This window comes from Mobula hypostoma, chromosome 7, assembly GCF_963921235.1.
Source record: "Mobula hypostoma chromosome 7, sMobHyp1.1, whole genome shotgun sequence".
NCBI lineage: Eukaryota > Metazoa > Chordata > Chondrichthyes > Myliobatiformes > Myliobatidae > Mobula > Mobula hypostoma.
In genome coordinates, this window is record NC_086103.1 from 181,336,141 (window position 1) to 181,363,865 (window position 27,725).

The 27,725-nt window shown below is 41.4% G+C and overlaps 1 protein-coding gene across 2 annotated transcripts in view; it reads right to left on the bottom strand.

Moving 5' to 3' along the window:
* The window catches only part of uvrag (UV radiation resistance associated gene), a 444,845-nt gene that overhangs the window by 236,007 nt on the left and 181,113 nt on the right, over positions 1–27,725 (bottom strand). For both annotated transcript variants that reach the window (XM_063054654.1, XM_063054653.1), the window contains exons 9-11: positions 26,199–26,283; positions 5,463–5,550; positions 630–690 (exon numbers count right to left, since the gene is read on the bottom strand). In XM_063054654.1, the coding sequence (XP_062910724.1) occupies positions 630–690; positions 5,463–5,550; positions 26,199–26,283 (234 nt within the window). The remainder of the gene's footprint in view (positions 1–629; positions 691–5,462; positions 5,551–26,198; positions 26,284–27,725) is intronic.

Consider the following 27,725-nt stretch of genomic DNA (forward strand, 5'->3'; position numbering starts at 1 on the left):
AACATTGCCAGAACTTAAGGAGCTGAGTTATCAAAAAGGGTTGAATAGTTTACAACTTTATTCCCTGGAGCGTAGGAGAATGAGAGGAGATCTGATATAGGTATACAAAATTTTGAGCGATATAGATAGGATAAACACAAGCAGGCTTTTTCCACTGAGGTTGGGTGAGACTAGAACTAGTGGTCATGGGTTAAAGGTGCAAGGTGAAATACTCAAGGGGAACTTGAGGGGGAATGTCTTCACTCAGAAGGTGGTGAGAATGTGGAATAAGCTGCTAGTGAAAATAGCGGATGTGGGTTTGATTTCAACATTTAAGAGAAATTTGGTTAGGTACATGGATGGCAGTGGTATGGAGGGCTGCAGTCCAGGTGCAGCTTGATGGGACTAGGCAGGATAATAGTTTGGCATTGACGAGATGAACCAAAGGGACCCATTTCTGTGCTATAGTATTCTATGACTGTAAGTCTCTTATACAAGACACAATGCAACACAACTTTGCTTCTTCATGAGTATGATCCTCTCATTCATTGGTCAGTTTCTTTAATGCAAACAGGTCTATTTGTAGGCTAATCATATAAGGACAAAAAGAGCAACTAGTCATTTAACAACAGATCACAGAGGCTGGGTACCTTGGAAGTCTTCTGAATTGGGTAGCTTTACTCCACACATGAAGTAATCCTTCTGGTCATTCTGCACAAGGGAAAATTTGAGGAAAGTTACAGTCTGACATTTTTTAAACCAAGTTATTCATAATACCAGAAACACAAACCTAAAGATCTATGCTTCAAACAGTAGTCAGCCACTAGCATTCAACATAAAGGATCAAGGATCAACTTTATTCACCACATACACTCAGTTGTCACTTTATTAGGTACAGCTGTACATCAGCTCATTAATGCAAATATCTAATCAATCAATCATCTGGCAGCAACTCAATGCATAAAAGCATGCACACATGGTCAAGAGGTTCAGTTGCTCAGATCAAACATCAGAATGGAAAAGAAATCTGATCTATCTAACTTTGACCGTGGAATGATTGCTGAGTATCTCAGAAACTGACCTCTTGCGATTTTTTACACAGAAGTTCTGGAGTCTACAGAGAATGGTGAGAAAAACAAAAAAAATCCAGTGAGTGGTAGTTCTGTGGGGCAAAAACATGTTGTTGTTAAGAGAGGTCAGAGGAGAATGCCCAGACTAGTTCAAGCTGACAGGAGGGCAGCAGTAACTCAAATACCATGCATTACAATGGTGGTGTGTTGAAGAGCATCTCTGAATACATAACATGTTGAACCTCAAAGTGTTTGGGCCGCAGCAACAAAAAACCACACTGCTTTGCAATCCTGTATTTAATAAAGTGGCCACTGGGTATACGTTTACATGTATTGGGAACTTGCTGTGATATGTTATTCAGGGTGCGACACAATACAGAAAATAACATTCAACAATTATAAAGAATAAAGAATTAAATAAAATATAGTTAGAAATCAAAGTACAGATTATAGAGTAAAATGTGCATAAATACCAGCAATGTAACAGCATTATAAAAAGTGGTTCTAAGTGTTTGCAGTGCAGTGACGGAGGTAAAGGACAGTAAAGGGGATCTAACTAGAATGGTGGATCAGATAAAGTACCTGGGGGAAGAAACTTTTTAAGATGGCGTGAGGTTTTCATCTGAATCGCCTTATCGCACTTTCCAGAAGGAAAGGCATTTTGCACGGGCGGTAGTGTCCGCAATGATGTTCCTGCCCATTTCTTTTTCCTGAGCTAATACAAGTACTGCAGTGGCCTGATCTGCAGTCTTGTTCCTCTATTTATTCTTACTTTCAAATTAAATGACGACATCCTGAAAAACTTCCATTTGCTTCAAACATCACAACACCACAGCCACAAAATCGGCTGGATGGACTCAGTGCCTCTCTGAGAGGAAAGGAACTGTCAACATCTCAGGCTGAAACCCTGCATCAGGACATTTTCTTTGCAGCTTTCCTCCAGCAGATTGTTCGTTGCTCCAGATTCCAGCATCTGCAGACTCCCGAGGCTCCATCATAAAAGCACAGACGAATTGGAAGTTTGGATGGTCACCAGAATGACAAAGTGGAATAATAAGTGTAAAGATTAGGAAGAAGATAGATACGGATGAATGACCAAAAGATGGAGGGATACATAATGTCAATGATTGACAACTTTATCGCAATACCATGTGGCCAGGGAGGAGAGAAGCCACTAGTTACAATGAATAAGACAGGACAGTCAAGAAATAGAGCTTGATAAGGCCCCACTTAACTCCGCCATAGATGGTCCCAAGCCCGGCTGCAAAAGCAGGAGGGTGGAATTTGAGGCACATGAGGTTAGCGACCTCATCTCATAAAAACCCTGAGCTACAGAAGCTCTAAAAACCTCATCCCTTGAAGTCGTGTGGTCAAAGTGGAAGCCACAGGGCCAATCAAACTACAGGACAGAGGCCTCTGGCAAACTGCTGTCAGTGGTTTCTGCCCCAGTAGGGGTGATGGGCTTAAGAAGAGAAGACGGCCCTACTTGGGTATGGTTTTAGATCTTCAGAAAGAACACAGATCATAAAACAGTACAGCACAGTACAGGCCCATCAGCCCATGACGTGCCACCAAACCTTTAGCTTATTCCAGGTCAATCTTAACCTTCCCTCCCATATAGCCCTCCATTTTACTATCATCCATCCAAGCCTCTTAAATGTCCCTAACATATCTGCCTGTACCACTGACCCCAGCAGGGTATTCCGTGCACCTACCACCCTCTGTAAAAAAAAAACCCTTTCTCTGACATTCTCCCTATATTTTCCTACAAACATCTCTAAAATCCCTCCATTCCTCCACACTGTAAAGGACCCTGCCATTAACCCTGTTTTCTGCCTTTGTTCAATCTTCCAAAGTGAATTTCTTCACACTTGAAAAATACATTGATTTTGGGGCATAATTAATGTCACCAGAAGATATAAACATAAAAGGTGGCTTTGAACAAGAAAAAGCTAATTTTCTTGAAGTACAAATCAAGGTACAGATTTGATTTTCCTCCCAACCCCATTCTTCTGCCTTCTCCCCATAACCTTTGATATCCTTTATCAAGAACCTATCAACCTCTACTTTAAATGAACCCAATGATTTGGTCACCACAACTGTCTGTGGCAAGGAATTCCACAGATTTACTACTCTCTGGCTAAAAAACTGTCACCTCCTTTCCATTCTAATGAGATATCCTTCTATTCTGAGTCTAAGCCCTCTGGTCCTAGACTCTCCCACTATTAGAAACATTCTATCCATGTCCACTCAATCAAAACCTTTCATTATTAAGACCATAAGACTATAAGATATAGGAACACAATTAGGTCATTTGGCCCACTGAGTCTGCTCCGCCATTTCAACATGGCCGATCCAATTTTCCTCTCAGCCCCAATCTCCTGCCTTCTTCCCATATCACTTCATGCCCTGACCAATCAAGAATCTATCAACCTCTGACTTAAATGTACGCAATGACTTGGCCTGGGGCAAAGAATTCTACAGATCCACCACTCTCTGGCTAAAGAAATTCTCCTTATCTCTCTTTTAAAAGGACACCCCTCTATTCTGAGGCTGTGTCCTCTGGTCTTAGACTCTCCCACCACAGGAAACATTCTCTCCACATCTACTCTATCAAGACTTCCCACCATTCGATATGTTTCAATGAGGTCATTCCCTCATTCTTCTAAATTCCAGTAAATACAAGCCCAGAGCCATCAAGCCCTCTTCATATTACAGGCCATTCAATTTTGGAATCATTTTTGTGAATCTGCTTTCAACCCTCTCCAGTTTCAATAAGATCCCCCTCCTATCTCTTCGCGTGAAAGCAACCACAAATAACAGAGGAAAGTTTAATCTCTTGACCAGCCACACAGCATCAGCATTACTATCTTAATGCATCTATGATCTTGATGATTATCCTGTGTAGAACATCATTCTAAATGAGATTCAGACAATAACTTATAATTATATAAAATTTAGCAGAACTTAATTGCTTTTGTACTTCATGCCAAAAAATCCCAAATATATTTTTTAAACCATATCTATAGCCTCATTCAAAGATTTGAGGACTGTAACCCTGAAGGCTCAGTTCCTTCTTGAAAGAATGTCATATAATTTCATGCCTCTCATGGCTCCTCCCAAGATGTATCACTTTATACTTCTACAATAAATTGCAACTACCAGGCATCTCCATTTCAATAACGGAGCTCTCACAGCTGAAATTTATTCCTCAACCAACATCAAAGAGAAAGGTCTTCAAAAGAGCACAATAAGGCTCAATATGATCAGGCTGGCAGCCAATCATGACGACATCTAAAATGTATTGTGTGACCTAATCCAAAGGTTGTGAAGCAGTACAAGAGGAGCAGCTTCCAGAGCACAGGACCTATTACCCACAGGTCCAGAGTAGGTTCATAAGAATGATCCTGGAAATGAAAGGGTTAATGTATGAGGAGCCTCTGATAGTCAGAGGGTGGTGAATTTGCAGAATTCATTGTCACAGAAGGCCACAGAAGCCAAGTCATTGGGTATACTTAAAGCAACGACTGTTAGGTTCTTTAACAGTTAAGGACATCAAAGATTACAGGAAGAAGGCAGGAGAATGGGGTTTAGAGGGATAATAAATTAGCCATGATGGAATGGTGGAGTTGATTTGATGGGCTAAATGGCCTAATTCTGCTCCTATGTCTTGTGTCTTACTCCTATTTCTTACATGTGAGAGAGTGAGTGTGAGAGAGAGTGTGAGAGAGAGAGAGAGAGAGTGTGAAAGAGAGAGTGAGAGTGTGAGAGTGAGAGAGTGAGAGAGAGTGAGAGTGAGAGAGAGTGAGAGAGAGAGAGAGAGAGTGAGAGAGCGAGGGCACGAGCGAGAGCATGAGAGAGAGAGAGCTTGCGCACGTGTGTGTGTGTGTGTGTGTGGTCGTGTTCATCCTGTTGAGGTCACTTCATCATAATAAGGACATAGAAGAGTTCGAGAGGGCGCAGGGGAGTTTTACCAGGATGTTGCCTGCATTTGAGGGGATGCCTTATGAGAAAAGGTTGAATCAGTTAGGGTTTTTCTCTTTGGAGTGAAGGACTTGATAGGGGTGTAGAAGATGATAAGAGGCATAGATCCAGTGGATACACAGGGTGGAAATGGCTAATTATCAGAGGACATAATACAAGATGTCTATTTAAAGAAGTAAAAGTTAAAATAAGGAAGAAGAATGCTATGAATTTGATATGTAAAATTTCTCAACAATCGGTATGCATGAAAGCCATCTGATCATGGAAAGGAATTGCAGACATACTCTCTGCAGGCATTTGTGTCCTTTATGAAGCATACCAAACCTCCAGGTGAGAAAGATACATCAAATCTTAAAGGGAGAAAAATAATTCCAAAATTGGGAATCTGGCCCTTATGAATATTGAGTAGTAAATGCTCAGGAATCTTACCACTTCAACTGGGTAGATATAAGATAGTTCCGACAGCAGTTGCCGACGACGGATGTTGAGCTGAGCATTGGTCTTCAGGAACATCTCTCTGTTAAGTAAAGCAGTAGCAACAAACCAATTATTAGCACATAGCTTGCAAACAATAAATGAATTAACAAAACTTTCTCAGACTACTTTTATAGATGCACTACAGAAAATATCTTAGCGAGATGCATCATGGTTTGGTACAGCAACTGCTCTGTCCATAATCGCAAGAAACTGCAGAGTTGTGGACACAGCTCAGCACATCAAATAAAGCAGCACCCCTCTATGGCTCATCACACTTTAATGTCTTGGATAAAGAGCCAATATAACTAAAGACCCCACCTACTTCAGACATTCTCTTTTCCCCTCATCCCAAGGAGCAGAAGATACAGAATCCTGAATTCAACTTCACACGGCCCCATCAGACTATTCCCACACCCTATGGACTCATCTTCCATAACTCTTCATCTGATGTTCTCAATATTTATTGCTTATTTATTATTATTATCAATTTGTCTCTCTTTATTTTTATTTTTGTATTTGCATAGTTTGTTGTCCTTTGCACATTGGTTGTTTGTCCTGTTGGGTGCGGTCTCTCATTAATTCTACTGTGCTTCTTGTAATTAAGTTCAAAGTAAATTTATTATCAAAGTACATATATGTCACCATATACAACTCCAAGATTCATTTTTTTATTGGATACTCAATAAACCTATAGAAAAATAACATGAACAGAATCAATGAAAGACCTCCCAACTTGGCATTCAACCAGAGAGCAGAAGACAATAAACTGTGTAAATACAAAAATAATAATTAATAAACAAACAAGCAATAAATATTGAGAACATGAGATGAGGAGTCTACTGGTTGTGCAAACATTTTAGTGATGGGGCAAGTGAAGTTGTCCCCTTTGGTTCAAGTGCCTGATGGTTCAGGGGTAGTAACTTCTCCAGAACACACAAGAAAATGAATCTCAGGGTTGTACATGGTGACAAACTGTCACAAGAAAAAGTCTGTGAACCCTTTGCAATTACGTGGTTTTCTGCATTAATTACTCATAAAATGTAGTCTGATCTTCATCTAAGTCACAATAATAGATAAACATAATTTGCTCAAACTAATAACACACAGACAATTGTACTTCTTCTCGTCATTACACCATTTGAACAATCACAGTCTAGGTTCAAAAACGTATGTGAACCTCTGGGGTAATGCCTTCTACAAAAGCTATTTGGAGTCAGGTGTTCCAATCAATAAATGCTGAAGGAAGTGAAAAAGAACCCAAAGATAACAGCAAAAGACTTGCAGAAATCTCTAGAACTTGCTAAAGTCTCTGATCATGTGTCTACCATAAGAAAAACACTGAACAAAGATGGTGTTCATGGAAGGACACCATGGAGGAAGCCAAAGCTCTCCCAAAAAAAAGTGCTGCACACCTCAGTTTGCAGAAGACCATCTGGATGTTCCACAATGCTTTTGGGACAATGTTCTCTGGACAAATGAGACAAAAGTTGAACTTCTTGGCAGAATGCACACTGCTATGTTTGGAGGAAATAGGGCACTGCACACCAACACTAAAATCTCATCCCGACTGTGAAGATGGAAGAACGAACATCATAGTTTGGGCTGCTTTGCTGCCTCAGGGTCTGGACTGCTTGCATTGGTTGAGGGAACAATGAATTCAAAATTGTATCAAGACATTTTATAGGAGAATATCAGGGTAGAGGTCCGTCACCTGAAGCTTAATAGAAGTTGGATGATGCAGCAAGACAATAATCCAAATAACAAGAGTAAATCAACCACAGAAAGGTTTAAAAAGAAGAAAAATTTGTGTATTGGAATCAGAGTCCAGACCTTAACCCAACTGAGATGCTCTGGCATTACCTAAAGAGGGCTGTTCATGCAAGCTATCCCAGAAATATTGCTGAACTGAAACAGCTTTGTTTGGTAATGGTCTAAAATTCCTCCTCAACCTTGTGCAAGTCTGATCAGCAGCTACAGGCTGGCTGATGGAGCTTATTGCTGCTAAAGGAGGTTCTACCAGTTATTAAATACAAGGATTCACATACTTTTTTCAGCATGGACTGTGAATGATTAAACAATGTGTTCAATGAAGACATAAGGAAAAGACTGATAAAGACAAATGTAGGTCCCCTGCAAACAGAAACAGGTGAATTGATTATGGGGAGCAAGGACATGGCAGACCAATTGAATAATTACTTTGGTTCTGTCTTCACTAAGGAGGACATAAATAATCTTCCAGAAATAGTAAGGGACAGAGGGTCCAGTGAGATGGAGGAACTGAGCGAAATACATGTTAGTAGGGAAGTGGTGTTAGGTAAATTGAAGGGATTGAAGGCAGATAAATCCCCAGGGCCAGATGGTCTGCATCCCAGAGTGCTTAAGGAAGTGGCCCAAGAAATAGTGGATGCATTAGTGATAATTTTTCAAAACTCGTTAGATTCTGGACTAGTTCCTGAGGATTGGAGGGTGGCTAATGTAACCCCACTTTTTAAAAAAGGAGGGAGAGAGAAACCGGGGAATTATAGGCCGGTTAGCCTAACGTCGGTGGTGGGGAAACTGCTGGAGTCAGTTATCAAGGATGTGATAACAGCACATTTGGAAAGCGGTGAAATGATCGGACAAAGTCAGCATGGATTTGTGAAAGGAAAATCATGTCTGACGAATCTCATAGAATTTTTTGAGGATGTAACTAGTAGAGTGGATAGGGGAGAACCAGTGGATGTGGTATATTTGGATTTTCAAAAGGCTTTTGACAAGGTCCCACATAGGAGATTAGTGTGCAAACTTAAAGCACACGGTATTGGGGGTAAGGTATTGGTGTGGGTGGAGAATTGGTTAGCAGACAGGAAGCAAAGAGTGGGAATAAACGGGACCTTTTCAGAATGGCAGGCGGTGACTAGTGGGGTACCGCAAGGCTCAGTGCTGGGACCCCAGTTGTTTACAATATATATTAATGACTTGGATGAGGGAATTAAATGCAGCATCTCCAAGTCTGCGGATGACACAAAGCTCGGTGGCAGTGTTAGCAGTGAGGAGGATGCTAAGAGGATGCAGGGTGACTTGGATAGGTTGGGTGAGTGGGCAAACTCATGGCAGATGCAATTTAATGTGGATAAATGTGAAGTTATCCACTTTGGTGGCAAAAATAGGAAAACAGATTATTATCTGAATGGTGGCCGATTAGGAAAAGGGGAGGTGCAACGAGACCTGGGTGTCATTATACACCAGTCATTGAAAGTGGGCATGCAGGTACAGCAGGCAGTGAAAAAGGCGAACGGTATGCTGGCATTTATAGCGAGAGGATTCGAGTACAGGAGCAGGGAGGTACTACTGCAGTTGTACAAGGCCTTGGTGAGACCACACCTGGAGTATTGTGTGCAGTTTTGGTCCCCTAATCTGAGGAAAGACATCTTTGCCATAGAGGGAGTACAAAGAAGGTTCACCAGATTGATTCCTGGGATGGCAGGTCTTTCATATGAAGAAAGACTGGATGAACTGGGCTTGTACTCGTTGGAATTTAGAAGATTGAGGGGGGATCTGATTGAAACGTATAAGATCCTAAAGGGATTGGACAGGCTAGATGCGGGAAGATTGTTCCCGATGTTGGGGAGGTCTAGAACGAGGGGTCACAGTTTGAGGATAGAGGGGAAGCCTTTTAGGACCGAGGTTAGGAAAAACTTCTTCACACAGAGAGTGGTGAATCTGTGGAATTCTCTGCCACAGCAAACTGTTGAGGCCAGTTCATTAGCTATGTTTAAAAGGAAGTTAGATATGGCCCTTGTGGCTACAGGGGTCAGGGGGTATGGAGGGAAGGCTGGGTTCTGAGTTGGATGATCAGCCATGATCATAATAAATGGCGGTGCAGGCTCGAAGGGCCGAATGGCCTACTCCTGCACCTATTTTCTATGTTTCTATGTTTCTATAAAAAGTACAATTGTTTGTATGTTATAAGTTTAGGCAGATTGTTTTTGTGACTTAGAAAAGATCAAGCCACATTTTATGAGTAATTAATGCACAAAACCAGGTAACTGCAAAGGGTTCACAAACTTTTTCTTGCAACTGTATATGTACTTTGATAATAAATTTACATTGAACTTTGAAAGCACATAACATCAGGCTCAAGGTCAACTTCTATCCCACTATTCTAAAAGTACTAAGTGGTTCCCTAATACAGTAAGATGGACTCTTGACCTCACACTCTGATGAGTAATGATGAGTTTGAGTACAGAGAGGAAATTAAGAACCTGGTAGCATGGTGCGAAGACAATAACCTATCCCTCAATGTCAGCAAGACAAAGGAATTGGTTGTTGACTTCAGAAGGAGTAGCGGACCGCACAACCCAATTTACATCGGTGGTGCGCAAGTGAAACAGGTCAAAAGCTTTAAGTTCCTCGAGGTCAATATCACAAATGACCTGACTTGGTCCAACCAAGCACAGTCCACTGCCAAGAAGGCCCACCAGCACCTTTACTTCCTGAGAAAACTAAAGAAATTTGGCCTATCCCCTAAAACCCTCACTAATTTTTATAGATGCACCGTAGAAAGCATTCTTCTAGGGTGCATCACAACCTGGTATGGAAGTTGTCCTGTCCAAGACCGGAAGAAGCTGCAGAAGATCGTGAACACGGCACAGCACATCACACAAACCAATCTTCCGCCCTTGGACTCACTTTACACCGCACGCTGTCGGAGCAGTGCTGCCAGGATAATCAAGGACATGACCCACCCAGCCAACACACTTTTCATCCCTCTTCCCTCTGGGAGAAGGCTCAGGAGCTTGAAGACTCGTATGGCCAGATTTGGGAACAGTTTCTTTCCAACTGTGATAAGACTGCTGAAAGGATCCTTTCCCAGATCTGGGCCGTACCCTCCAAATATCCGGACCTGCCTCTTGGTTTTTTTTTGCACTACCTTACTTTCCATTTTTCTATTTTCTATTTATGATTTATAATTTAGATTTTTAATATTTAATAATTTTACTATTTTTAATATTTTTATTATTTAATATTTGTAATCCAGAGAGCGGGAAGCGCAGAATCAATTGTTTGGTGACAATAAAGTATAAAGTATAAGTATCTAAGGTCATGACCATGTACTTTATTGTCTGCCTGTTCTGCGTATGACCCAGAGAAATGTGCATGGGTGATAGGCACATGGATCCAAATTGGGAGGGGACCAAAGCTGAGTAACTACCTCGGTGTACCTATTTGGAATTATCTGTACGGGTACCACACAAAACAAGTTCTTCATTGTACCTGAGTAAGTGGGAAAAGAATAAACTGATCACATAGAATAAGTGTGAGCTTGGAGAATGTAAATTAGTTATTATATTTCACTGCACTGCTATAGTGAACATTATCAGAGTCACAGATCAATCCAGCATAGATACAGGCCCTTTGGCCCAACGAGTCTATGGCAACCATGGTGCCCAAGCTGGTATTAATTTTGTGCTCTATTATCGTTGTAATCAGTGGTGATGTGGGGGTATCAAAGGTAATACATACATAGAACAAGATGCTGTTGTTTTTAGCTATGCAAATGTCAGGCAAGAATAGAATACATAATGGCGCACCCTACTCAATGCTCTTTAAAGCATATCCTCAATTAAGGTTCAAGACTGGGCAGTAAGGGGAAATGGGATTCATAGGACAGACAGTGAGAAAACTGCTGAGAAGCAGCAAGATATTCATGCTGAAGTTTACTGAGCACAATAATGCATAGTGGTAAGTGCAATGACCAAACAAATGTCACTGCAACTCATTCTCACTTGATATAAATTACATAACTTGTCTTCTTTTGCGTACTGGTTGGTTTTCATTCTTTATCTATGTACAGCTTTTCATAAATTCTACTGTATTTCTTTACTTTCCTCAAATGCCTACAGGAAAATTGAATGATAAATAAATATAGAGAAAAAAACGGAGTTACATTGAGTATATATGTGTCTATTAAATGGTTAAGTTAAAATAAGTAGTGCAAAAAAAACAGAAATAGTAGTGAGGTAGTGCTCATAGGATCAATGTACATTTAGAACTCGGATGCCAGAGGGTGAAAAGCTGTCCCTGAAATACTTAGTGTGTGTCTTCAGGCCTTTGTACCTCCTTCCCGACAGTAACAGTGTGAAGAGGGGGTGTCCTGGATGGTGAGGATCTTTAATGATGGACGCCGCCTTCCTCGAAGATGCCTTTGATACTACGTTGGCTAGTATCCATGATGGAGCTGACTAATTTTACAGGTTTTTGCAACTTATTTTGATCTTGTACTATAGCCCTCCCCCAACCCCTTACCAAACTTGATGTAGCCAGTCAAAATGCTCTCCAGGGTACCCTTGTAAAAGTTTGAGTGTTTCGGTTGACAAATCGAATCTTCTCAAACTCCTAATGAAATATAGCCGCTGCCTTGCCTTCTTCATAGCTGCATCAATATGTTGCATCCAGGTTAGGTCCTCAGAGCTATTGACACCCAGGAACTAGAAATTGCTCATGCTCTTTGCAAGGCTAACAGCATAATTCAGCTACATATAAAATCCTTTCAAACTGTGGTGCATCAACAGGGATCTGTTCTGGGAAGATTGCTTCCACAGGGATCTGTGCTTCCACAGGGATCTGTTTTGGGAATCTTGTTCTTAGTGATGCTTATGAATGACTTGGATGAGGAAGCGTTATGTGGATAGTGTAGAAGGTTACAATTGGATACTGACAGGATGCAGAGCTGGGCTGAGAAGTGGCGGATGCAGTTCAAACCAGAGGAGTGTGAAGTGGTTTACTTTGGAAAGTCAAACTTGGAGGCAGAGTACAAGGTTAACGGCAAGTTTCTCTGCAGAGACCATGGGGGTTCACGTCCATAGATTCCTCAAAGTTGCCTCGCAAGTTGATAGGGTTGTTAAAAAGGTTTACAATGCGTTGGCCTTCATTAGACAAGTGATTTGAGTTTAAGAATCATGAAGTAATGTTGCAGCTCTATAAAACTCCAGTCAGACCACAATTGTGTTCAATTCTGGTTACCTCATTATAGAAAAGACGTGGAAGCTTTGGAGAGAGTGCTGTGGAGATGTATCAAGATGCTACCTGGATGAGAGAGCACATTTTATGAGGAAAGGTTAAGTGAGCTAGGGCTTTTCTCTTTGGAGTGAGGAAGACTTGATAGTTGGGTGCAAGATGACAAGAACCCAAATAGAGTGGACAAGCAGCAACTATATCCCAGGATGGAAATGTCTAATACAAGGGGGCATAGTATAGGAGTGAAGTTAGAGGTTAGTTTTCACGTCAAGAATTGTGGGTGCGAAGTGCGCTCTGTCACGAGTGGTGGTAGAGGCAAATACTTCAGGAATATTTAATGAAGACAGTAAATGGCTGAAAGAAAACTGGAGGGCTTTATGGGAGGATAGGGTTAGATTATTCTTGGAGTAGGTTAAAGGATAGCACAACATTATGGGCTGAAGGGCCTGTTTATCCATGTTCATCCAACACCCTGGGTGCTGCAGAGATTTCAGCTTCACTATAGATAAAGTTCCTGCTCCCTGAATATATGCCTGCGCAACAATTCAGTTGCCTTTTACAGCACTGATTACAAGCTTCCCTTCATTGGAGTGCAGTGAGACAAACATCATATGTATAAACAATTCAGCAAAACAGAACTGGAATCAATCACAGAGAGTAGCTCCACTATCGATACAGTTCCTGCTCCCTGCAAAAATCATAAACTGCTGGAGGAACTCCATAAGTCAGGCAGCATCAATGGAAGGGAATAAACAGTCATGGTTTTGGGTCAAGACTGTTCATCAGGACTGGAAAGGGAAGGGGCAGAAACTTCTCTCACATCTGTGAGAGCGTAGCTTTTCTGGGAATGATTTTAGCTCAGTTTTACCAATTTTTTTTTAACATGCATAGTTCTTTATCTCCCTGTACTCCAAGGGAGAGAAGTTTGTAATCAATGCTATAAAAACCAGCTGAATCATTGCTCAATCATACATTCTGATCTCTAGATGCATTGCCAAAACGTTCTGCACTTATGACCAATTGTGGCATCAATGTTTTAACTAAAATATCTCCGGATATTCACACAGGGTGCAAAACCACACAGCATGCTCATCTGGATTGAATTCAAACAATTCCAGATGCTAGGAAAAGAAAAGCAGAGAATGCAGGGAATTGTCGGTAAACTGGGCAGCATCTGTGAAGAGAAAAGCTTGGGTCTTCTTTAAATCAACGACTTTTCATCACAAAATTGTGGAAGCAAGTTGTAGAGAACAAAGATCTGTAACACGGTGGCAATAAGCTCTACGTGATAGAATTGTTTTCAGTGATATCCAAAAGATATGATATCTCATTATGATCTTGCACTTTATTATATACCTGCACTGTCCTTTCACTGTAGCTGTTACACTTTTTTTCTGCATTGTTAGAATCAAAAGTTTATTATCACTGACATAGGTCGTGAAATTTGTTATTTTGTTGCAGCAGTGCAGTGCAAAATATAAAAAATACAAGTTGTAATAGGAAACAAAAGCAAATAAGTAATGCAAACAAAGAGCAAAATGGTGAAGTACAAACAAGAGAAATTCTGCAGATGCTGGAAATCCAAAACAACATACACAAAATGCTGGAGGAACTCAGCAGGTCAGGCAGTATCTTTGGAAAAGAGCAAACAGTCGATGTTTCGTTCTGAGATCCTTCTTCAGGACTAAGGAGGAGGGGGGGAAGGAATCTGAATTTTAAAAAAGGGTGGGGGAGGAAAAAGAGGCTACATGGAAGGTGATAGGTGAAGCCAGGTGGGTGGGAAAGGTCAAGGTCAAGAAATAATCTGATCAGAGAGTGGTATGCCAAAGAAGAAAGGAACAGAGGGAGTCCAGGGGGAAGTAATAGGCAGGTGAGAAAAAGTGAAAGGTCAGACTAGGAAATAGAGATTGGTTGTGGGGGGGGGGGGGCGGTGGGGAGCGTGGATTTGTTCACCGCAAGGAGCAACCGATATTCATGCCATCAGGTCTGGAGGGTACCCAGACTGAATATAAGGTGTTGCTCCTCCACCCTGAGGGTGGCCTCATCTTGACATAAGAGGCGGCCTTAGATCAACACATCAGAAAGAATGAGGTAGTGTTCATGGACTGTTCAGAAATCTGATGTTATTGTTTTACCTGTTCTAGCTCAATGCACTGTGTAATGATATGATTTGTATGAACAGTATGCAAGAGAAGTTTTCCCATTGTAAAACAGTACTCATGACAATAATAAACTAATTTCAATACCAGACAGTTGATCCACTGGAGGGGAATCAGGGAAACAAGGGCAGTAAAAAGAGAAACAAATGCAAACAGACTAGTACTGTGGAGATAAAATCCAGCAGAAATTGTAGGTCTGATATAAAAGGCCATTGAAAACACAGAGCAAATTAGGCTGCATCTGTGAAGACAGAATAACTGAATTAACGTGAAAGGGGACCTTCCATTAGAATTGGCCGGTTCTAGAAAAGAAAGAAAGGCTATCAACATGGAAAGAGAGATGCAGTTAGGTATCAGAATAATGGTGGAGAGGAGAAACAGAAGAACTCAGAATAGTTGCAGAGTGATCTTTAGTGACGTTTCACAGAAGTCTGACAGAATTTGAGCAACACTATTCGTATTGGTTTATTATTCTAGTATGCGTTAAGATGCAGTGAAAAGGTTGTCTTGCATATTGTTAGTATTACACAGTGCATTGATGTAGAATAAGGTAAGACAATAATAATGCAGAATAAAGGGTAAAATCTCAACAAAGTGCTGTGCAAGATCATAACAAGGTAGACTGTGAGGCCAAGAATCCGTCTTATCATACAAGAGCTCAGTTCAAGAGTCTGGTAACAGTGGGATAGACGCTATTCTTGAGTCTGTACCTTCCCCCCTTGAAAGCATGGGTGTCCTCTGAGTGCTCCAGTTTCCTCCTACAGTCCAAAGACGTACAAGTTAAGGTTAGTGAGCTGTGGATGTGCCATGTTGGTGATGGATGTATGGCAACACCTATGGGCTGCCTCCGGCACATTTTGGACTGTGTTGGTCATTGACGCAAACAACATAATTCACTGTATGTTTCTATGTACACGTGACAAATAAAGCTAATCTTTAAATCTTTCTTAACCTAATCCTAGATTTAATACCGGCTCTTGGCTATATTATCTACATTGTGATATTATGAAAGTCCTGATGAAGGTTCAAAATGTCAACTGTTACTCTCCTCCATAGATGTTGCCTGACCCGCTGAGTTCCTCTAGCATTTTGTGTGTGTTCCTCAAGATTTCCAGCATCCGAAGAATCTCTTGTGTTTAAAAACTGCTCTTTTTCACAGCCACTGATGATTTTGCAATTCCTTACCTGCTTAATGCCCTGTAGTTGTACAGTCCTCCCCCTTTCATCAGCACTGCACTGATTCAGCTTCCTGGTCATTCCTGGGCTGAAAGGATCAACTACAAGCAGCCTATCAACAGTCCTGGACCCACACTTCAATTCCCTTCCCTATTACTGCTCTTTCCTTGAAAATGTTCTTAAAACTATCTCTCACCAAGCTTTGCAAGATGCCTTAGTACTTCTTGAGGATCAGTGCCAAACTCTGGCTGGCCATGCTGCACAACCATGTACTGCTAAGAAAAGCATATGACACAGCTCTAAGTAAGCTTGATAAGATTACTAAATAGAACAGACTAAAGCCTCAAGGAGAAATTACGGGGTTTAAAAAACATTCTATAAAGTATGATTTTCAGAAGTCAACTTCTCCAACACATCTGAGGGTTCAGAGTAAAACTCTTCAAATGAAGGGACAGTAGTGGAGCAAGTTATCATAACACGATTATTTTGTCAGAGACACATATTTAATTTCTGCCACTGCCTGTAAGGAGTTTGTTATGTTCTCCCTAGGATCCCATGAGTTTCCTATGAATGCTCCAGTTTCTTCCTACATTCCAAAGAAATACAGATTAGGGTTCGTAGACTGTGCACATGCTATGTTGGTACTGGAAGCGTGGCAACACTTGTGCGATGCCCGAACACATCCTGGGACTGTGTGGACCGTTGACACAAAACAATCCATTTTAATATACATTTCAATGTACATGTGAAAAATAGAGCTAATAAGAACATAAGAAATAGGAGCAATCTTTATCATTAGCCTTTTAAGATGAACAAAATACCCATGTTTGATGATCCACCAGTATGTGGATATGATTTGAGTAACACAGATGCAGTTATAAGCATATTTATCTATTTATTTAGAGACACGGCCCAACAAGCCACACCGGATAGCAACCCACCTATTTAACCCTAGCCTAATCACATGACTAATTAACCTACTAACCGATATGGCTTTGGACAGTGGGAGGAAACCAGAGCACCCTGAGGAAGAACATAACTATGTCTTACAGATGGCGTCAAAACTGAACTCCGATGCCCCAAGCTGTAATAACGATGCTGTAACTAAAACCATTTGAATGGAGTTAGACCTTTGGGCATTGGTGAGATGGCAGCTGGTTAGTAAAGGAAGGCAGAGGAGAACTCTTGATGCGAGTAGCATGAAATGCTCAAGATATATGAACGGTGAGTAACAGAAGTGGCTTGCTCTGCCTCTTGGCTAATACTCAGACTTTAACACTGGTGGGTGAATGAGTGGGGGAGTCTAGCACTTCAGCTTACTACAAAAGGACGTGGACTTCCTATTAATAACAGAATTGGGAAGACAACTTTTGAAATTAAAGATATACAAGACTGTGTTTATAAACACCATTACTCAGGCTCAGCCTTAGTTTTTGCAGTGCCTGGACATGTTTACTTAGAAGGATGTCAAGCTAAATCACAAAGTACTCTTCCCACTGAGAGGCACAGAAGATTGTGCAGCTGGACCAGATAAACATGGTCTTAAATATACTTAAATGTACTTAGCTTCTCAGAGTTTAAGTGAAATGAAATTTAAACCAAAAAACAGATGCTGAATTTGCCCAGAAGCAAGGTAACCAGAAGTGGAGGTTGATAAATTTCTTGATTAGCAAGGTCGTCAAAGGTTATGGGATAAGGCAGGAGAATGGGCTGAGAGGGATCATAAATCAGTCGTGATGGAATGGTGGAGTAGCCTCGATGGGCCAAATGGCATAATTCTGCTCTTATGTCTTATAGTCTTCAGGAGAAAGCCTCTGCTTTCTTAGTTGGCTATGGTAGAGCTGCTGCCTCACAGTGCCTGCATCACAGGTTCAATCCTGATGTCCGCTGATGTCAGTGTCAAAGTAAAAATCAATTTATTATCAAACTGCATATATACAGTACAACCATACACTACCTTGCAATTCATTTTCTTGCAGGAATTTACAAGAAATACAATAGGGTTTATGAAAAACTATAAAGACTAACAAACAACCAATGTGCAAAACAAACTATAAATAATAATAACAACAATAATAATAATAATCAGTTCAGTGTAGAGCTGAGTGAATTTATCCACGTTCGTTCAGGAGCCTGATGACTCCCCCCATGCAGAATTTCTTGTTACTACTATTGAGGTGGTGGTACAGGAGACTGAAGAACCACTCTCAACATTTTAGAAACAGCTTCTTCCCCCTTCCCATCAGATTTCTGAATAGTCCATGAACACTCCCTCAGTATTCCTCTTTGCACGATTTATTTATTTTCATACTGTACTGCTACCATAAAAACAAGTTTCACAACATACATCAGTGATAATAAACAATTGTGTTATGTGTGAGCATGGGATTAATGTAAAACTGGGTGGGTAATGGTCAGCATGAACACATATCAAAAGGCCTCAGATTTTCATTACTTGCATAGAAACTGAAGCCAGTAGGCGTCCATGATAATTTAGAACCATGCATCATCATGTCCACATCTACCATCAAGTACCTACGTATAACAATCCTGTAGGTCCATTGGCTAGAATTTTCTTAAATTTTGTGGGAGTCTTTGCCTCTAAGTAAGGTATCATAATTTTACAATAATTGGAGTAAAGGGGTGGGGGGGATGTCAGAGGCAGGGTTATCTTTTAACAAAGAGTAGCTGGCAGGGTTGGTGGTACAACAGATACATTAGAGACATTTAAGAGACTTTGCAGGCGAGAGAAGCAGTCATTGAACACAGGTTCCAGGGATCCTCGCTAGACCCAAACTGCGAGGCCTGTAAAAAGAACGGAAGCAGACACTTAAGAGACCCTGAGATAGACACATATGTGGGAGGGAAAGGTTAGATTAACCTAAGTGTACATTAAGAGATTGTCAGAACATTGTAGGCTGATTGGTCCATACTGTGCTGCACTGATTCTGTTCTATATATTTGACAATCTATTCAGATAACTAATCAATACAGCAGCAACAAACAAGATACTGGAAAAATTCAGCAGTATCTGTGGAAAGAAATGGAGAGTCTATGTTTTTGGTGAAGACGCTTCCTTTGGACTGAAAGATAGAGGAGATAGCCATTAAAGAAGTGAGGGGGAGGGCTGGAACTAGAGCCAGTAAGCGATAAGTGGATCCAGGTGAAGGGTGTTGATGGGCAGATGGAGGAGAGAGAGAAGGCAGCAAAAGAGGGTGGGAGGAGATAGGTGGAGGCAACAGAAGGCTGCAGATGATGGAATCTGAAAGGGTGAAGCATGGAATCAGACACCATCATCTATAGACCTTTGTTGCCTCCACCTATCACCTCCAAATGTTTACCTTTTTAAACTGGTTAACTCCACAGCGTGGTAGTGTAGTGGTGAGCACAACACTTTACAGTAGAAGCGACCTGGGTTCAAGTCCCGCTGCTGCCTGTAAGGAGTTTACACTTTCTCCCCACGACCGTGTGGGTTAGTCATAGTCATACTTTATTGATCCCGGGGGAAATTGGTTTTCGTTACAGTTGCACCATAAATAACAAATAGTAATAAAACCATAAATAGTTAAATAGCAATATATAAATTATGCCAAGAAATAAGTCCAGGACCGGCCTATTGGCTCAGGGTGTCTGACCCTCCAAGGGAGGAGTTGTAAAGTTTGATGGCCACAGTCAGGAATGACTTCCTATGACGCTCTGTGCTGCATCTCGGTGGAATGAGTACAACAGTCCAACAACTGATAGGTTAATTGGTCATTGTAACTTGTTCCATGATTGGGCTGGGGTTAAATTGGGAGATTGCTGGGCAGCACAGCTCAAATAACCAGAAGGGCCTCTTCCACGCTGTATCTCAGTAAATAAATGAAATGAAATGAAATATCTTTATTGTCATTGCATAGTACAATTTGTCAAGCACCAATACAGCGAAAATGAGTTTAAATTAATCTTTCAGTCCAGATGGTGATCTGAAACATTAACTACCCATTTCCACCCCCCCACCCCACAGATGCCACCCAACCCGAGTTTCTCTACCATCTTGTTTGTTATTCCACATTCCAGTATCTGCAGTATTTTATGACTTCATGTACTCTTCAGAGATCAGAGGCCATAACACCAACGAACTCCCTGCTACCACCCAGGTCTCACCACGTTTGAGTCACCAGTAGCGGTACACTGTTTACCTTTTAACCTGTGACTTATTTAATAACCTGGACTTGTTTCATGATTTACTGGCATAATTTACACATTACTATTTAACTATTTATGGTTCTATTACTATTTATTATTTATGGAGCAACTGTAATGAAAACCAATTTCCCCCAGGATTAATAAAGTATGACTATGATTGTGTGATGTAAATGCACATTATTATCTGTTTATTTGTGGTAATATTACTTTAGGTGTTGTGTATGAGTTATATGTGGTTACATACACTTTGGTCTGGAGGAATGTAGCTTTGACTGACAGTGTACATGTCAGAATCAGTATCCAGTTTAATATCACCAGCATATATTGTAAGATTTGTTGTTTTTGTGTCAGCAGCACAATGCAATGCATAAGATTAAAAAACACAAATTACAGGAAGTATATATATTAAATAAGTAGTGCACAAAAAGAAATAAAAAAGTAAGAAATTGGATGGCAGAGGGGAAGAAACTGTTCCTGACTCGCTGAGTGTGAGCCTTCAGACTCCTGTACCTCCCACCTGATGGTACCAATGAGAAGACAGCATGTCCTGGGTGATGAGGATCCTGAATGATGGATGCCACCTTTTTGAGACATCACTCTTTGAAGAGGTCCTGGAAGTAGTTAAAATGGCATTAAACGTGATCTTGACGACTTCAGAGACAGCACCGCAAGAAGACCTTCTGGTCCAAAGAGCCTGTACAGTCCTAAATTACAACTATGTCGCCAATATAGTCCAGACACCCAAACCCCCACCCCAGCCCACTGATATCATCGGTTGACTAGCCCCCGATGCCCACGAGGCAACACCATGGCTTTGACGTCAAGTCCTCGCATATATAAAACACAGCCAGATAAATATATATGTATATAGTCCAGACCCCTCAGTCCATTTTAAATCTTCAGTCACCAGAAACGTGCTACGCCTCCATGGTAGAGCACAATGGCTCGGACACCTCACCTCCAGCGGTTACTAACCTACTAAATTGTATGTCTTTGGAATGTGGGGGGAAACCAGAGCACCCGGAGGAAGCCCACATTATAACAGGAAGAATGTACAAAAGTCTTTACTAACAGCATTGGAATTGAACCCGAGTTGCTCATTGCTGTGCTACCATGCTGCTCCAAACAGATGCTGGAAATTTGAAAGCAGAAAATACTGCAAATTCTCTGAAGGCAAGATAGCATCTATTAACAAAAATAAACTATCTCCTTTTTGATAAAGATTTCAGTGTTTTATTTTCAGCATTTTATTAGCTGAGGAGTTTCAGCCTTTTATTTAGTATGTTCTTGATTTAATTTCTCTTCCGCCTTTGAAGGGAACGTAATGTAGCTATTCAATATTTCCAATTTTAAGGGCAAACTCCTAAATTTAATAATCTCACTGGTTCGCATTAATCCTACTTACTCAAATAATTAACAAACAATTTCAATGAGCTGCTTATCTGAACTACTTTGGAAAGATCTGGCTTTCCAATTCTCTAATAATTATTCACATGCTTAATATTTTAGTTTGCACTGGCAAACTATGATTTGTGACCCTATCTATATGTGACTACTGGTAAGAAAATTTTATTTCATATGTTAGGGGTTGTATTCCCTTACCGAAGAACGCTTGTGACGTTTAACTTGGGGAGGCTGATGCAGACAGCCACCACACGGTCCTTGACAATCAGGGTCAGGGTCCAGTGGTATGGCCTGCAAGGTGACTGAGAACCCTTCGCTGCTGTAGCCTTCCTCTGCTTTCACCACTGTTGTGATGTGCCATCATCTTTCACCAGGTCCACCATCGAGGTCTCAGCTGGATTGCTCTTTGTCTGGTATCTCCGCCTTGACTTTACCGCCTTGGGTGACCTTACCAGGAGCTAAGTGTCAGGCAGCATTAGTCTCAGGATCTCATAAACCTCTCCACCATGACAAGTTGTGACAGAACACAGTACAGGCCCTTCAATCCACAATGTTGTACTGACCCTTTAACCAGCTCTAAGATCAATCTAACCCTTTGTCCCACACAGCCTGCCAGTTCTGGTTTTATTTCACATGGATCCTGAGAGGTTGGTGGTATAAATCCTCGTGTAATATAAACTGCTCAATGTAGGAAAGTTGAACAAGACAAATTCACTCCTAGACGAAGTCTCCGTGGTACACTCTGATAGCACTCGATGACACAGTGAGGGGTTAAGTATTTATTGGGTGTTCTTGGTTATTTTTTCTGTGTGTATGTCCAATTGTTCTCAGATGAATAAGAAAGCAGGAACCATTTAAACAGGAGCAGCTGCTTATAAGGGAACAGAGCAAATTGGGAGAGAAAAGATTAAAGATATTAGTTTTATTTATTACATGTACATTGAAACATCGAAGCCTACAGTGAAACACATCACCTGTGTCCTTTACCAACAAAGTCCAAGGATGTGCTGGAGGCAGCCCACTAGTGTTCACACGCTTCTGGCACCAACAAAGCCTGCCCACATTTTCTAACTCTAACTATATGTCTTTGGAATGTGGGAGAAAACCACAGCACCCGGAGGAAACCAACATGGTCAGGGGAAAATGTACAAACTGCTTAAAGGCAGCGGTGGGAATTGAACCTCCATCGCTGGCACTGTAAAGCGTTGCACTAACCACCAGCCTTGGAACAGTCAGGTTAGTCAAGACTAGAATTGACAAACGATGTGCCATTAAACCTCCAGAAATCAGATATGAAATGGAAATGCCGATGGAGAGACAGGGTTACAGATGGCTCCCACACAGTAGAGAAATCTGGTAAAATTCCAAATCAGCGCACATGGAGTCCAACTCAGTGCCAGAGGAGGAAAATATTGGCAAGAACTTGCAACTCTCACAGTCCAAAGCAATATAGGACTTGACAAACAGTCAAATGGAGCAATAAATCATATATCCTGCGCACCAGATAAGTCGAATCAAATATGCTGCTTCAGACAAAAGCCACATGTCAAATACAGCCTCGAAATGCACTTAATAAACAAGGCTTCAATATTAGGAAGTTAAACAGAATTTTCTTTTTTTTACCCTGTTTTAAGCTTAAGCACCCAGCTCCCGTGATAAAAATGCAAATTTCCAACAACACACATGGCTTCCATTATGTCAGCATCAACATACAGTCATTGACCACTTTAGTAGGCTCGTTAATGCAAATTGTCTACTCAGCCAATCATATGACAGCATCTCAATGCACAAAAGCATGCAGACCTGGTCGAGAGGCTCAACTATTGTTCAAGCCAAACATCAGAATGGCGAAGAAATGGAATCTAAGTGACCTCGACAGTGGAATGATTGTGGGTACCAGAAGGGATGAACATAGAACATGAACGGGCCCTTTGGCCCTTAATGTTGTGCCAATCCAATCAAATCAGTAATCAAATGGGAACCCAATTAATCCCCTCTGCCGACACAATGCCCATATACTTCCATTTTCCTCACATTCATGTGCCTGTCTAAACGTCTCTTAGAAGTCCCTAATGGATCTGCCTCTACCATTACCCCAGGCAGCACATTCCAAGCACACATATCTTGCTTGAAATTAAGCCCTCTCAGCTTCAATGTATGCTCTCTGGTATTAGGTATTTCAGCCTTGGGAAAAAGATACTCTCTGTCCACTCTATCTGTGCCTCTCATAATCTTATTAACCTCTATCAGATCTCCTATCAGCCTCTGCCACTCCAGAGAATACAACCCACGTTTGTCCAACCTCTCATTTTAGCATATGCCTTCTAATCCAGGCAGCATCCTCCTAAGCATCTTCTGCATCCCGTCCAAAGCCTCGACATCCTTCCTATAATGGGGTGACCAAAACTGTACTCAATACTCCAGATGCGGCCTAACTAGAGTTTTGTAAAGCTGCAACATAACTTCCTGACTTTTGAACTCAATGCCTTAACTAAAAGGCAAGCATGCCATATACCTTCATAACCACCCTATCAATCTGTGTAGCCACTTTCAGGGAGCTGTGAACGTGGATTTCAAGATCTCTCTGCTCCTCAACACTGTCAAGGGTCTTGTTTATGGTGGTTTGTAGTATCTCAGAAACTGCTGATCTCCTGGGAACACTCACAACACGCTGGAGGAACTCAGCAGGTCGGGCAGCATCCGTGGAAAAGATCAATCGATGTTTCGGGCCGGAACCCTTCGTCAGGACTGTAGGGGGATGGGGCAGAGGCCCTATAAAGAAGGTAGGGGGAGGGTGGGAAGGAGAAGGCTGGTAGGTTCCAGGTGAAAAACCAGTAAGGGGAAAGATAAAGGGGTAGGGGAGGGGAAGCAGGGAGGTGATAGGCAGGAAAGGTGAAGGAGGAATAGGGGAAAACACAATGGGTAGTAGAAGGAAGCGGAACCATGAGGGAGGTGATAGGCAGCTGGGGGAGGGGGCAGAGTGACATAGGGATAGAGGAAGGGAGGGGGAGGGAATTACCGGAAGTTGGAGAATTCTACGTTCATACCAAGGGGCTGGAGACTACCTAGACAGTATATGAGGTATTGCTCCTCCAACCTGAGTTTAGCCTCATCATGGCAGTAGAGGAGGCCATGTATGGACATATCTGAATGGGAGTGGGAAGTAGAGTTGAAGTGGGTGGCTACTGGGAGATCCTGTCTGTTGTGGCGGGCAGAGGGGAGGGGCTCGACGAAGCGGTCCCCCAATCTGCGTCGGGTTTCACAGATGTACAGGAGGCCGCACCGGGAGCACTGGATGCAAAAGATGACCCCAACAGACTCACAAGTGAAGTGTTGCCCCACTTGGAAGGACTGTTTGGGGCCCTGAATGGTGGCAAGAGAAGAGGTGTAGGGACAGGATTTTACACACAACAGTGTTTACAGAGAATGGTGCAAAAAAAAACATCCTGTGAGCAGCAGTCCTGGGGGCATAAACATTAATGAAAGATCATAAGAGAAAGGTCAGACTGGATCAAGCTGACAAGAAGGTGACAGGAACTCAGATAACCATGCATTATGAGAGTAGTGCGCAGAAGAGAATCTCTGAATGCACAACTCATCGAATCTTGAAGTGGATGGGCTACAACAGCAGAAGACCACGAACATACACTCAAGTAGCCACTTCATTATGTACAGAAGGTACCTAATAAAATGGCCACTGAGTGTTGATTGTGTCTATCTTGTCCTCTGGTAAGAAACAAACTGTATGTTATGCAGTTTCTCTTCACTGTCTTGTATAATTTCTGTACAATTTATAACTATTGTTCTGGGCATTGTCTGAATCTAGGTCTCTGCAAATGCTGCAGCATGCAAATCTCTACTATACCTGTAACATCACCATTGTTGCTCATGTGATATTGACCCTGACCAAAGATGAAATGAAGAACATTTTTGTTCAGCTTTTTCCTCACCCAATGCATTATTCTGCAGACAAGGGGAATTTCAAAAATTTTAACCCCTAAGAATTTATTGCCTTTCTTAACATAAAGGCTAGTAGTCTGAAAAAGTTTAACTGTAGCAAACAAGAAAAATTGGAAGCATTGGAAAGTGTACAGAGGAGATTTACCAGGATGCTGCCTGGTTTAGTGAGTGTGCATTATGATCAGAGATTAAGGGAGCTAGGGCCTTACTCTTTGGAGAGGAGGATGAGAGAAGACATGATAGAGGTATACAAGATATTCAGAGGAATAGATAGAGCAGACAGCCACTGCCTCTTCCCCAGGGCACCACTGCTCAGTACAAGAGGACATGGCTTTAAGGTAATGGGTGGGAAGTTCAAGCGGGATATTAGAGGAAGGTTTTTTACTCAGAGAGTGGTTGGTGCATGGAATGCACTGCCTGAGTCAGTGGTGGAGGCAGATACACTAGTGAAGTTTAAGAAACTACTAGACAGGTATATGGAGGAATTTAAGGTGTGGGGGGGTTATATGGGAGGCAGGGTTTAAGGGTCGGCACAACATTGTGAACATTCTATGTTCTAAAATAAATGTGAGTCCTAGCCGCTTTACTTAAAACAATAATATTTATATTGGATTAATTACACTTTTCTAATTACAACAATGCTAATTCACATTTTAAAACCTCGTGACAAGTTGTATTATAGAAGATCAATGGCCTGGTTAGTATCTTACAGCAAATTACCAATACAACATTTACCATGCATAGGAAAACAACAGACAGGCAGAAATCTACAATAAATCAGAAGCTTTATGGTAGTGTTTACCTTTTTGCTATACACCCTTTCCGTTCTTCAGTCAGAGATGAGTCCTCCACTTGTAAGCCATGCTGTTTACTCGCGAACACTTTTTCTGGAGGGTCACAAAAAGGAACCTATATTTCAGAATTTATTTATAATGAATGCAGTCAAGAGATTAGAAGGCAAATATCTATTTAAATGGATATAAATCTTGCCGAACTACAATAATTTGTAAAAGTTTCTCAGTGGAAAATCAGTAACTGTTGCAGCCCCAAGAACTTTGCTCAGTGTTTTTCAGCCTCCATGCCAGCTTCAGGTTAAATGTGCTTCCTAACTGTTTACGCACATGTAATTTCCTCAGGATTTCAAGCATAGGATTGCAATTTGTCATTTATGACAGAATGGAATTAATTTTTTTTTTTTAAAAGAGTCATAGTCGTAGAACACCATAGAACACAAAAAACAGGTCCTTCGGCTCATCAAACCTATGCCAAACTATTAATCTGCCCCGTCCCATTGACCTCAGGATTCTCGAAACCAAATTTCCCTCGGGATTAATAAAGTATATCTATCTATCTACCTACCTGCACCCAGAGTATAGCCTTCCATACCCCTCCTATCCATGTACCTATCCAAATCTCTCTTAAATGTTGAAATCGAAATCAAATCCTTCACTTCCGCTGGCAGCTCATTCCACACTCACACCATCCTCTGAGTGAAGAAGTTCCCCCTCATGTTCCCCTCTGACAGTTCACCTTTCACCCTCAATGCATGATCTGTAGTTCTAGTCTTACCCAAACTCCGTGGAAAAAGTCTATCTGGCTTTAACCTATCTTTGCAGCTTATAATTTTGTATACCTCTATAAAATGTGATGAGACCAGTACATCACGGTTAAAGCCCTCTCAACCATTGAGCACATCTACATAACACACTGTCATAGGAAAGCAGCATCCATCATCAAAGATCCTTACCACCCAGGCCATGTTTTTTTTCACTGCTGCCATCAGGTAGAAGGTAGAAGAGCCTCAGGACTCACACTACCAGGTCTGAGAACAGTTGCAACCATCAGGCTCTTGAACAAAGAGGGATAATTATACTCATCGACTGAGATGTTCCCAAAACCAATGATCTCATTTTAAGGACTCTTTAACTTGTTATTTCATGCTCTTGTATTTATCACTATTTACTTATATTTGCATTTGCACAGTTTGTCTTCTACGCTGTACTTGAACTTTCATTGATCCTGTTACATTCTATAGATTTGCTGACTATGCCCGCAGGAAAAAGATTCTCAGGGTTGTATGTGGTGTCATGTATGTACGCTGATAATAAAATTTACTTTGAACTTTGAAATCTCCCCTCATTCTGCTCCAGGGAATGAAGTCCTAACCTATTCAATATTTCCTACAACTCAGATCCTCAAGTCCCGACAACATGCTTGTAAATTTTCTCTGCAAATTGGAAAATAAAGACATTCATGTAATTAGTTTCAAGTAGCAGTAATAAACTATGGAAGCTAGTTAACAACACTGATAAAGTAAAAGGCCAACGTG